At 38.0% G+C, this 13,854-nt stretch overlaps 1 protein-coding gene across 2 annotated transcripts in view; it reads left to right on the top strand.

The window, feature by feature from the left end:
• KAT7 (lysine acetyltransferase 7) overlaps positions 1–13,854 on the top strand; it is a 34,795-nt gene that overhangs the window by 3,453 nt on the left and 17,488 nt on the right. Inside the window, exons 3-6 of one of the 2 annotated variants that reach the window (XM_061391428.1) lie at positions 3,828–4,004; positions 5,120–5,359; positions 9,728–9,810; positions 12,684–12,773. In XM_061391428.1, the coding sequence (XP_061247412.1) occupies positions 3,828–4,004; positions 5,120–5,359; positions 9,728–9,810; positions 12,684–12,773 (590 nt within the window). The remainder of the gene's footprint in view (positions 1–3,827; positions 4,005–5,119; positions 5,360–9,727; positions 9,811–12,683; positions 12,774–13,854) is intronic. The other variant, XM_061391429.1, reaches the window with a different exon arrangement.

The following is a 13,854-nucleotide window of genomic DNA, read 5'->3' as shown; positions in this document are numbered from 1 at the left end:
AGTGAAAGTTGCCCAGTCATGTCAGACTCTTTGTGACCCTATGGACTATAGAGTCCATGGAATTCTCTAGGCCAGAATACTGGAGTGGATAGTCTCTCCCTTCTCCAGGGGATCTTCCAGGTTGATCTTTGATCAACCCAGGGATCAAACCCAGGTCTCCTGCATTGTAGGCAGATTCTTTACAAGCTGGGCCACAAAGAAGTCCCAGTACTTCTAAAACCATGTTTAATTATACAATATAGTCAGGTACAGTTAATAAATAGAAACAGTTGACCAGCTGTCAATTGTAAATACCCAGAATTTTGCTTTGGTAGTAGAGAATGGGGAATCTCGGTTTTGGAAGGTTCTGTAGTGCAATTGGCCATCTGGGCTTAGATTTGGAGGGTATCCCTGACCCTCCTGGCTCTGCTCTGGGATTCTCTGGGGAAGACAGAAAGTTGTAATTAATACAGAAAGCCGACGAGACGATCAATTAAGAGGGATAGTAAATTAAGAAGGAAAATATAAAATACTTTGAGCACTTAAATAGCATTGATTTGGTTATTGCTGTATGAGCATGTTGCAGAATAAGAGAAAAACATCTATTATTTTCCAAGCAAGAAGGTGGAAACCTTCTCTTTTAGCAACTGTTCTTTATTTTTGAATCTAATATTTGAGCTGAAGTATAGATGTTTCTTGATTTCTCAACTTGAAGTTTTTATCTTTTGGTACAATGGGAATATTGATAAATGGTGACTATAATTGAGGTACTATGCTATGTTCTGGAATACCATGATAGAAAAATCACACTTCTTGCCCTCAAGGAGCTTACAGTATAGTGCAGGATGTAAACTGATATGATAATGTATTGTGGAGTGGGCTCTGAGAGAGGTTGGCATAGAGTGCTGTGGAAGTCCAGAGGTGGAAATCTTAAAGGATCTAGTAGGAATTTACAAGTTGAAAATGGAAAAGTGGTATTATAGGCAGAGGGTATAGTATATGCAACAGATTGTGCATAAGTGTTCTTAGAAAGTAATTGGCCATGCACTGCACAGCTGAAAGTTGTAAATATTCAAAATAACTAGGAATTATTAGGTTGGTGCAAAAGTAATTGCAGTTTTGCATTGTCGAATTTTGCCATTTGATACTGGAGTACATTCTTGAATAAAAGTAATTATCTTACAAATCATCTCAGTGCTCATTTCTTGGTTTATGTTTTTGCTAATGAGTTATTACTTGCTGTTTATTTTTATATGTATTTTAAACTATGGAAATGATGTTAGACAAAAAGCAGATTTGAGCAATTTTCTTGTTCAAATTCAAAATGGGTCATAAAGCAGCAGAGACAATTTGCAACATCAGCAACACATTTGGCCCAGGAACTGCTAATGAACGTTCAGTGCAGTAGTAGTTCAAGAAATTTTGCAAAGGCCTTCAAGATGAGGAGCACAGTGGCCAGCCATTAGAAGGTGACAGAGACCAGTTGAGAGCAATCATAGAAGCTGATCCTCTTAAAACTACATGAAGAAGTTAACCAAGAACTCAATGTGGCTTGTTCTACAATTGTTTGGCATTTGAAGCAAATTGTAAAGGTGAAAAAGCTCGATAAGTGAGTGCCTCATGAGCTGACCACAAATCAAAAAAAGGATCGTTTTGAAGTGCCATCTACTACTAGGTTGGTGCAAAAGTAATTGCGGTTTTGGACTGTGAATTTTAAATCATTATAACTAAGCTCAAACACATCTTTATTAATCAAAATAGGAACCATTAAAATCAACACATTATTGCAAACAAGAAATAAATTTATTTGTGTAGTGTAAAAATCCATGCTTTAGAATTCAGTGAACTCTGGGAAAGCACTTTCTGCCTCCTGCTGATTGTGGAAGCATTTTCCCTGCAGAAAGTTGTTGAAATGCTTGAAGAAGTGGTAATTGGTTAGTGAGAGGTCAGATGAATATAGTGGATGAATCAAAACTTTGTAGCCCAGTTTGTTCAACTTTTGAAGCATTGGTTGTGTGACATGTGATCAAGCATTGTAGTAGAGAAGAATTCTGTTGACAGTATTGGTTGCAGGTGTTGCGATTTTCAGTGCATCTCATCGATTTGCTGAGCATACTTCTCAGATGTAATGGTTTCAGAAAGCTGTAGTGGATCAGACACCCGCAACAGGCCACCAAACAGTGACCGTGACCTTGTTTTGATGCAGGTTTGGCTTTGGGAAGTGCTTTGGAGCTTCTCTGTCCAGCCACTAACCTGGTTGGTCGCTGGTTGTTGTATAAAATCCACTTTTCATCGTCAAGTCACAGGTCATAATCCAATCGATAAATGGTTCCTTGTTGCATAGAGAAGACAACACTTCAAAATGACAATTTTTAAAATTTTTGGTCAGCTCATAAGGCACCCACTTACCAAATTTTTTCACGTTTCCAATTTACTTCAAATGCCAAATGACCATAGAAAGTCAACGTTGACTTCTTGGGCAATTTCTTGTGTATTCGTAAGAGGATCAGCTTTGAAGATTGCTCTCTATTGGTTGCTGTCACTTTCTGATGGCCAACCATTGCATTTCTCATCTTGAAGGCTCTTGTCTTCCTTTGCAAAACTTTGTGAACCATCACTGCACTGTATGTTCATTAGCATTTCTTGGGCCAAGTGCATTGTTGATGTGTGAGTTGTCTGCTGATTTATGACCGATTTTGAGCTCAAGTAAAAAAATTGCTTGAATATGCTTTTTGTCTAACATCATTTCTATAGTCTAAAAATAAACAGCTAGTAATAAGTCATTAGCAAAAAGATAAAGCAAGAAATGTGCATTAAAATGATGTATACCATAACCACATTTATTTAAGAATGTATTCCAATATCAAACAGCAAAGTTCAGCAGTGCAAAACGACAGTTCCTTTGGCACCAACCTAATACCTGAGCCCTTGGTCTCTTTCTAGTTACACTTTATCACCAGTAATTTACACAACTCCTGAGGACACCATTCACACTATGATTCATGTTAGATGGCCCTTTCTAAAACAAAATGTAGACTACATTGTAAATGGAGCCCCTTGGAGATATGCAAACTGAAAACTGAGCTGTGTGCTAAGTTTTACAGGAGAGTTTGAGAATTTCAGTTTTCCTTGAAGAATCTGTAAGATTTACATATTAGGATCTTCTATTGTTTAAAATAGACTTTAACTTCTGAATTGCTTTTTTTCCTGTAAGTGTCTTCAGATTGGAGATGTCAAAGAACTATTGGCTGCTTCAGAATAGATTTCTGCATCCAAAAATTTTTAAAGTTGTATCCCTGCCTTACCCTTTATGAATCTAGTATTATTTTGCTTTAGAGTGTCAGACAGGGTAATCAGGAAGAAAGAAAGGTCCTTTAAGAAAGGAAATATTTGTGTATTGTTATATCTTTAGTAGTAGAGTATCTCTTTTCTGGTGGGTTAAAGGAAGAAAGAACATGTAGCTAATATTTATAAAGCACTACATTTAGATATCTAAGGATCTTATTAAGTCCCTTATATGATTTATTTCACTTATTTCTCACAGCAAATGTGTGAGGAATGTGTTACTAGTATTTTCCCATTTTTTTAATAGATCAGGAAATAGGCTTGGAGAGATTAACTTGCCAGGTATGCCCATCTAGTTAGTATGATGAAGTGGAATTGAATTACATTCAGCCTTGATTCCAGTGCCTAAGCCATTAATTCTGTGCTGTACTGCACCTCTCTACCATCTCTATGTTGCTTGTATGTAGGAGAACCTACGTGCTAATAAGTCACACTAATGGAATATAAAACAGATTTCTTTCTTTTTTCTTTAATTGTTTTATTATTTTTAAAATCGGGATCAGATTCCAGTCCTGTTCGAAATTTGCAGTCTTTTGGCACTGAGGAGCCTGCTTATTCTACCAGGAGAGTGACCCGTAGTCAGCAGCAGCCTACTCCAGTGACTCCGAAAAAATACCCGCTTCGGCAGACTCGTTCATCTGGCTCAGAAACTGAACAAGTGGTTGACTTCTCAGATAGAGGTGAGTGGGTATGGGTGATTTGGACTCATTACAGAGAGGATCTAATCAGTTTCCTCTTAGAAGAGGCTTGGAGCCACTGCAGATAGATGCCCAGTACAAAATTCAGCTAGGTGATTGCTGTTTGTCTGATTCCTTTCTTACCTCTTGCTGAGGACAGTTTGATACTCTGCTACTCTTGAGGTCCAGAGTAGCTGGAGTATTATTTGATCTGGCTTGCAATAGGCAAAAGAAACTGACGACCTCTTACTGACAGATAAAGAAGGCTTAAAGCAGATTTTCTTGCAGTCATGCTTATGGGTCCGTTTATCTCTGAAGTTCTGAGGAGGAATGACTGTCAGTAATGGGGAATGAATGGTAGGCTATTGAGGTTGTGATTCACCAGGCCAAATTAGAGGCCTTAGAGCAAAGACTATGGACTACTGAACTTCTAACCTGCCAACATGGTCTGTTGGTATGATGGCATCATATTTACTTTCTTAAAAAAAAGTGGCCAGTATTTGAAAAAACAAAGATTCTATGTAAAAACATGAGTTACTAGTTTCTTTTAAAAAATGGAAAGCTCTGGGAACGTTAGGTGGCCATTCACTACATAATTGACTGGAACTGAATAGTAGTTATCCCTTTGAGAGAGACAGTCGGCTCTTGATTTGGCCTTGCTCAGCACTAGTAGGCATTTGGTTTGCAACACCTGATTCAGAGTCAAGTCCTTTCACACTCACCCCAGGTATGTTCAGTGTCATGCAGAAAGAATCATTTTCATTTATATTCCATTCTATGTATCTCCCAGCAAGAGAGTAGGATGATAGTGTTTTTTAAAAGTTTATTTCCATCCAGGTTTGATTATTCATGATTTGGGGCTTGGGAGAAGCACAAATTAGTGAAATGTATCATGTAAACCTCAAATGGAATTTTAGTCAGAATTTAAAGTTGCAGAAGAGGAATGCTGTTATTAGTTTTTCTTCATTTTGCATTTAGTTTTATGGCAGATAAATGGCAAAAGTTCCTGGTTAAATCACAGGAAGAGGATCTTGGGAAGCCTGTAAACTCTTCTGAGTATAATAACCCTCTAAGTAAAATAAACTCCATTCATGAGTTTTACAATTGTTTTACTTTAGAAACTAAAAATACAGCTGATCATGATGAGTCTCCACCTCGAACGCCAACTGGAAATGCCCCTTCTTCTGAATCTGACATAGACATCTCCAGCCCCAACGTGTCTCACGATGAGAGCATTGCCAAGGACATGTCCCTGAAGGACTCGGGCAGTGATCTCTCTCATCGCCCCAAGCGCCGCCGCTTCCACGAAAGCTACAATTTCAATATGAAGTGTCCTACACCAGGCTGTAACTCCCTAGGTAAGTGTGCCCCCACCTCATGACACCGTGGATTGTGTGGTTTTCTTTCTCTCTGGAATTAGGATCACCCATAAATGTTTAGTGTTCATTACGACTTAGTTTCTTAGGCTCTTCAATGACCACTGCTTAGAATAACACTGAATTGCTCACTTGGATAAAAGCATTCCTGCTTCTTGGCTTATTGTCCATAATAACAGATTTGGTTACAAGGAAATTAACTATGATGCACCATTCAGTTTATTGAGAACTCCTCCCAGTGAAAAATTCTTTGATTTTTCCAACAAAAACAGAACGTCAGTTATCTCCAAATACCTCATTGTATGGTGCATAGTTCAAGCGTATCGAGGACTAATAATAGAGTGTAAGGTGAATAAATTATGGTTGTATAGCCATAGCTATTAAGGAAATGAGAAAAACATTTTTTGGTCAAGAGGCACTGAAAGTGAGGAGTATAGATGAGACCCTGACCTTTTGTGACTTTAGTAGTTTTAGGTCTTGTGGCTTTGTATGCTTAGAAGTATAAACTAGATAAATATTTCTTCTCAGATAGATTAATTATATCACTGTTTCCTTAAGAGTTATTTTTTCTCCTTACTGAGGGATTCTAGTAATGTTTTAAAAATCTTATGTGTGTTCTTTAAGTGAGCTTAGGTGCGGATGTTGGTCTAAACTTTTGTCTAGAGTTGGAAGGTGCTGATTGGGAGACAGTGGGCCTCTCTTTCTGTCTACCAGTTTAGCCTTTGAATGTGGCCTCCAGGTTCAGAAAAAAGGTAGAACAGAAAAAGTTGCTGCTTTGCAGACTACCAGTATGTTTTCCCTAGTATTTAATTACCAGCAGTTTCTTAGGTAATTTCAACCCATCAAATGCATAACTAGAGCAGAGTTCCCCTGGATGCTGTACCAGTTGTTACTTGAGGTAGTTGTTTCAGGCCTAAGTCAATTTCCTTGAGATAAATAATGAAAAACTAAGAATAGATGGTATTATACAAATACTAATGCAAGAGATAGCTAATATACTTTAAGAGGATCTCCTTGCCACACAGCAAGAGAAGGAATTTTCAACTCTGCTTGTTGCTGTCCATGCATCCTTAAATTGTTCCATTTATTTTATGTACTGTTTAACCGGTCATTCAGTGCTTACTGAATGTTTTCCTGTTCCAGGCACTGTTTTAAATTCTGGGGGTGGAGTTGTGAACATGTCAAATTCCCTACCTCTTGTAGCTTGTGGTCTAACTGGGGAAGACAAACAGATGTATAACACATAATCCGCTAGAGATGTGTGCTGTGAGGGTAGGATACTGCACCTGCACACGAGCGTGCCGTGTAGGGACAGCCACTCTGATACGCTGATACGTGAGCAGAAACCTGAAATAAGTGAGAGAGTGAGCCATTTGAGTCTGTGGGAGAGAAGCATTAAGGGCAGAGGGCACAGCAAGTGGACAGGGTCTGGGGCAGGAGAGTGCCTAGCCACCTTGAGTAATGCTTTAGGGGCCAGTGTGCCTGGGCATATAGACCAGAATGGGGAGGAGGAGATGAGGTTAGAGTAGGGGTCTGATTTAAGTGTTATTTATGCCCTGAACTCAGTACTCTGAATGTGGTAGACCAGAGGGTAAATATAAATCTTTTGCATCATAGGGAAGTTTACTTTGACTTTTGGTTTTAATGTCTGGCAAAGCTTGAAAAGTATGAACTTGAGCTTCTGCAATGATTCTTGATCCTGTTCCACTCCTCGTCTTAGCCAAAACAATGTCATTAGGTTTGAGGGTGGGGTGTTTTTTTTTTGGTTTTTTTTTTTTTTTTTTGTAATTTTGGTATGAAAGTATGATGTGCTTGTGAAAAATTAAAACCCTTTAGGAGGGCTTGATTGCTAAGTAAAAGTTCTCCTTTATTCATATCCCCAGAATATGTCCTAGATATAAAAACTGCTATTGGTAGTTGTGTATGAATACTTCTAGTAAGTTCCTATACATACATAACACATGTATATGCGCACATATATTTCTTTCTCTGTTGTTATTTATAAAAAGGAATATAAACAATGGTTGGTTTGACATCTTAGATATTTTACATTGTTGGCACTCAGCGGTCCCTCTTGTTTAAAGGATATAGAGAATTCCATTATATTTGAAAGTTCAGAAATTACTTGAATTGCCCTGTATTGATTGATATTTATACTGTTTCTCCTTTTTTAGCTTTTAAAAGCTATTTAGAACAGGACTGTAATTGATAGCCTTGTATGTATATATATTTTAGTGTCTTTCTAGAAATCTACTGGATGAATTCATAGCAGTGGAATTTGCTAGGTTAATAGAACAGCTATCATTTATAAACTTTTAATACAGGCAGATTGGTTTTAGTTGACATATTATAAAATAAAACAAACTTGAATAATTTATTTAGAAGTTACAGATAGATGCATAATATCTAAAAGGCTTGCTAGAGCCATGATACTTTACATTTTGTACATAGGTTTTGATCACTGAGGGTAGTTTTTGGTGTCTAAGATAAATGTGTGGATCTCTAAGATTGCATTTTTAATAATATGTGCTGTGCTGTGCTAAGTTGCTTCAGTTGTGTCCAACTCTGTGATCCTATGGATGGTAGATTGCCAGGCCCCTCTGTCCATGGGATTCTCCAGGCAAGAATACTGGAGTGTGTTGCCGTTTCCTTCTGCAGGAGATCTTCCTGACCTAGAGATTGAACCCATGTCTCTCTTATATCTCCTAGATTGGCAGGCAGGATTTTTAATAATATAGTCTTGGAGAAATGGCAGCCTGCATATTATTATATTAACTCTTGTTCTTGGGTATGTGTGCTCAGTCATGTCCAACTCTTTGTGACCTCTTGGACTGTAACCTGCCAGGCTCCTCTGTCTATGGGATTTCCAAGCAAGAGTATTGGAGTAGGTTGCCATGTCCTCCTCCAGGAAATCTTCCTGACCTGGGGATCAAACCCACGTCTCTTACATCTCCTGCATTGGCAGGAGGGTTCTTTGCCACTAGTGCCACCTGTAAAGCCCTGTATTAATTTTCCTCTCCTGCAATACTTGCACTGTTTTACCCTTTATTTGTTTATTTATATATTTTTTGGCCGCTCTGCCCAGCTTGTGGGATTTTAGTTCCTCAACCAGGGATCAAATCTGGGCCCTCGGCAGTGAATGCAGAGTCCTAACCACTGGACCACCAAGGAATTCCGTGTTGCTGCTGCTGCTGCTAAGTCACTTCAGTCGTGTCTGACTGTGCGACCCCATAGACGGCAGCCCACCAGGCTCCCCCGTCCCTGGGATTTTCCAGGCAAGAGCACTGGAGTGGGTTGCCATTTCCTTCTCCAAAGCATGAAAGTGAAAAGGGAAAGTGAAGTCACTCAGTCGTGTCCAACTCTTTTGCTACCCTTTAAAGCTTACTCTCTAAATCTTGTGTAATTTTTAAATCTCTTTTAAATGTCTCCTTTACTACAAATTAAATGTCTTTTTTCCATGAAAGAAAGAATTTTGTAGATTTGCAGCTTAACTTAGCTAATTTATCTCATTAGCATTGTCTCACCATCTGTCTCAGTCTTAGATGTTTGATGAACGTTTTGATTGAAGAGACATATAAAAATGAAATAATCAATTACCTGTGTATTTTCACAAACCATGTGAAAAACAGAAAAATAAATACCCCTTTAGATAAAAAAGAGCTTTCTGTATTGTCTTTTCTAGTATTTTTCCTTCTTTCCCTTGCACAAACTACCTGTTTAAAAGTTTGGTTATGTATTTTAAAAACGAAGTAGTAATAATTTAAAAGTTTGATTATAAAAGAAGCCTAAATCTTTAAACAAAATCAGCCACCCCTCCACAAAAATGAATATATTTAATCTGGTCCAAAATTACCAAAGTATATTTCCTCATATGTTAGAAAAGACCACTTCCATCTCCATCTTCTTTTGATTATTGTAAGAAGTTCAATTTAGATTGGATAACATTGCACAATAGAAACCACACTTATTAAATATATGACTTGATCAATTTAGCATAGGAAAGTTAAGTTCTACCAAAAGAAAATATTCTTGCTTATAACTTTGTGCCTTTTAAGTAAATTTATGGGTTTCTGACATTTTGGAATTTGAGAACTACGTGATCAGAAAAGAAGGAACTACAATTTATATTGAATATATGCAAACATGTTCAGAGATGGTTAGGTCCAACCTGTAGAAGAAAATAATTTATTGTGGGTGCAAGTTATGACCCTTGCCTTTGATGGATTTAATCTGTAATCAGACATATACTTGATAAAAATGGTATCGTAAAAAGGTTTATTTTAGTGAAAACTATTACTTTCCAAGCTTAGACCTTTCATCTTGAGGTTAAGTTTTTTCTTCTTTTAACAGGACACCTTACAGGAAAACACGAGAGACATTTCTCCATATCAGGATGCCCTCTCTATCATAATCTCTCAGCTGATGAATGCAAGGTAATTATATATGTCGTTTATTCACCGTATACTTATTGAGTGCTTACCGTTTGCCAGGCACTTGGCTAAACAATGGGGATACAGTGTGAACAAGATGGGCAGGGTCCTTGTTCTTACATACTAGTGGAGGAAACATTATGAAACAGCTGTGTTTAAAGAAAGGAAAACAGACTAATAAAAGGATTATTGTCTGTAAGGAGTGCTTTGAGAGAAATTAACAAAGGGATTATCTATGAAATACTTGGAACGTCACCCTCTAATTGCATCAATATTTTCTGTTGAAAATTTTCTTCAAAGATTGCTAGGGACCTTTGCCACTAAGGAATAATTTGCATAAATATGTGGTCTCAGTATTTATGCATTAGTTTCTCTTACAAATCTATGAAGGTATTTTACTTTTTAAAGGTTTTTCTAAATTCACTTCCTCTATGTCTACTTCTATGGAATACTTCTCCTTTTTGTTACTCTCAATCATACCTACTCTTGGCTAATTCTTGTCTTACAATCTTGAAAAATACAGTTCTAAATAACTTTTGGAATTTGAAATAATGGATTTAAGAGTAGAACCTAAGACCCTATTTTGTATGTGTCTGTCTGGATTGTTGCTACCAAGGAGAAACCAAAAAACGAATTATGGACAAACAAGTTGAAAATGTTATTAATTAAACGCATTGCTCAGGTAGTATTTGGATAGGGTATCCAGGTTGGTTAGACCAAAGTATTAATTGTTGCTTTTGTGGTGATTATTTTGCTAACAAGGCCAGTATGACAGGTTTGTTCCTGTCTGGGCCAGATTCCTCCTGAGAAAAATGAGATTCCCTAGTTAACGTTAATCCTCCTTGATTCAGGAATGTGTTCTCTTATTTACAAGTGGACCACAGGAGAGAAAGCTTTTTTATGTGTTGTGTTTAGTCTTTCAGTAAAGCAGTATACTCTCGGTACTTGACGTGAATTTTGAGTATGTGGACCCTTAGCCTTGTTTTCCTTCATCTCAACTTTCTCTTATAAGCAAGGCAGTTTATTCTGCTGACTGTAGAAGTGGTAGGTCTTGCCATTATCTTCATGTTAGTATGAGACCAGATCAAAACAGAAATAGCTCTTCCGTCTTCTCCTTCAGAAGCTGACAAGGCATTAGGTGCTTCTTTCTCTGAAAATAACTGTGATCCCTGTTTTTTTTTGGGAGTTGTCTGTTACTACTTGTCTTTAAATGTAATAGTCTGATACTATGGATGGTTTTACATAAAAGTCTTCCTAAGGTATAAAATTGTTGGATGATAGAGAAAGACAATTTCCAGTTTGGGAAGAAAATTTTGGAAAGAGAAACATATTTCTTGAACTTTACTCTTTTGTGGTCTCTGTTACAAAGGGAATCAGACTCAGGATAATCCATCTTTACTACTGGACCGTGTGGTTAGAGGATCAGGAGTATTTCTGAAAGATACATATTTTATTACATTTAGAATCTCAAATTGAAACATTAGACTAATTCCTCACATTTATTAAAAGCCCCAGAGTTTTTAAAATACTTGGCATGCACAGAATTACTCTGACTTTTCCGATAAATGATTGCAATCAGCAATATTACCATTTTTATTCAATCAAAAGACTGTATTCAGTGAGTGTACATTTTCATGGGGAGGGGTATAATCAACATAGAAAATTAGTATGAATTTTATTTAGTGGTAAACGTGAGAAACAAAAAGACTAAACTGAGAGTGACTGTTTTGGAGGTGACAAGGTGGCACTGCTTTTGCTTGGGCTGTGAAGAAAGACATTTTATCTGAGCCGTGGGTGATGGCAAAGAGGCAGTTGTGTCTAGATGCTGAGTAGAAGGATGGGTAAGCTCAAAGGCTGTGAGGTGGGGAAAAAATGGTTGGGTTTGAAGGATGGAAAGTAGGCTAGTGAGGCTGAAATGTGATAGGAAATGAAGAAGTAGGATCCAGATCATGAAGGGCCTGTAGGCCTTGGCAAAAGGAGTATGCTTTTGTTCTGACAGCCATGAGAAGCATTCAGAGGGCTTTAGCAAAATACCAAAACACTTTTGAAAAATCACAGCTTGCTGGTATGTGGAGAATGAACTGGAGGGGGAAAGAGTTGACACAGGGTAGACTTGTGGGAAGGCTACTCTGAGGTTCAGGCAGTAGATGGTGGCTTGGACTGTTGGCAGTGGAGATGGTCAGAATTGGCTGAACTTGGGATGTGTTTTGGAGAGGGGCAGCCTGATAGACTTGCTGATGAATATCATGTGAAGTGGGAAAGAGAAGAATCAAGCATCATTGATGTTCAAGTTTTTGACCTGATCGGTTGTTTAAAAAGTGCTACTATTTATTGCTATAGAGGAGTTTGGGGGTGGAGCAGATTTGTGGGAGAGTGTTAGTCGCCCTGTTTTGACCATGTTGAGTTTTAGTGTTGATGTGAAATAGGGAGTTGGATATGAGTCCTCACTGCCCAGTAGATGAATCTGAGACTGTTGGTAATTGAAGGTGATTTATCTAAGGTCATAAATGCAGTTAGGTTTCCCTTTAGACTTGAAGTATCTAACCTTTTCTTTGTACTTCTTTACTCTGTTCTTGCACTTCCTCACACTTAGCATTGCACAGTGGAAAGAGGCTCAGAGTCATCAGACTTAGTTAAAATCCTAGCTTTACCACCATCCAGCTGTAATTATGTCACTTTCTGATTCTCAGATAATGGCTGAGAAAACAGAATATGAAGCTTGCCTTATCTGTTTCTTATACAGATTGTGCTAACGTGAAGACCCTTTGAAAGTGAAAGTACAGTGTAAATTCAAGGGATTACTGCTGTATTCTTACACTTTAGGCGAACATAGTTTTAGAAGCAGGTGGATTGATTGACGTTGTTGATGGTTGCAGGTGAGAGCACAGAGCCGGGATAAGCAGATAGAAGAAAGGATGCTGTCCCACAGGCAAGATGACAACAACAGGCATGCAACCAGGCACCAGGTATGGGCCTTGTTAACGCTCCGGCCGTTCACAGTTGAGAGCCGAGTCTTGGATTCTCTCTGCCCCATAACCATTGTAGCTATGTCCACTCCTCTTGTTTCCTGTGCTGCGTCTTCATAAGTGGTCTTCAGTCATAAACTTAGAAACAGTGCTTTTTCCAAATAGTAAATTTTCTAGAAACAAAACTTCTACCTCATAAATGAAGGAATCATGCTACTTGTGATAATAATAGGTAATCTTGATTATTTGAAAGATTATATTCTCTGCTCTATATCCTCATTTTCATCCACTTTCTAACCCATTATAATTTACTTTCAGGCCCCTCTACTCTGCTGGTATGTTTCCAATGGCACCAGTGACTTTTTCTTAGCATTGACGCTTGTTGATTATGTCATTTTTCTTCTACTTTTCTTTGCTGTTGGATTCCAAGATGCTGCTTTGCTCTAATCTTCTTGTCTCTCTGAACATTCATGCACGTTGATTATGCTTAATTCCTGTCCCCTCCCCTGCCCCCGAATGCCTTTGGTGTTTTCTCTTGCTGTTTTTCTGCCTAGAACTCTATACTTATACCAAGAAGAGATTGTGTTTTTCCTTCAAGGCCTTGTGCAACTCTTAGCTGTTGTCGAATTCTTCCCAAATCTTGTACCATTAATGAATTTCTTCCTCATGTATTCCTATTTGTAATGTTCTCAGAATGTTAGTTTAGGTTTTGGCACATTTTATATACTCATATCTCATCATATGGATGTCTGTTTTTGTGGTTAGATTATAAGTGGATAGCAGAGGAGGCATGGTGACGGGAAGAAGTTTGACTTTGGAGCCAGACAGGTCTGGATTTGAATACTGCGATTCTGTTACTCTAGCTGCGTGGTCTTAGGCAGGTCAGCTAACTTCCCTCAATTTTATTTCCTTGAATAATATCTACCTGGCAGTGTAGTCAGCTAAATTATGCATGTAAAGTACCGTAAGTACCTGTCCTCAGTGCTTGGCAGGTAATAAGCACTCAGTAAGAGGTGGCTACACTTTTCTTCATTGTTTATCTTGGGTTCTATTCTTATTCAGTGTTTAAATTTTTATTCAT

This window comes from Bos javanicus, chromosome 19 (genome assembly GCF_032452875.1).
Source record: "Bos javanicus breed banteng chromosome 19, ARS-OSU_banteng_1.0, whole genome shotgun sequence".
NCBI classification, from domain to species: domain Eukaryota; kingdom Metazoa; phylum Chordata; class Mammalia; order Artiodactyla; family Bovidae; genus Bos; species Bos javanicus.
Note: the sequence above shows the minus strand (reverse complement) of the source record. Positions and strands in the feature narration are given on the sequence as shown.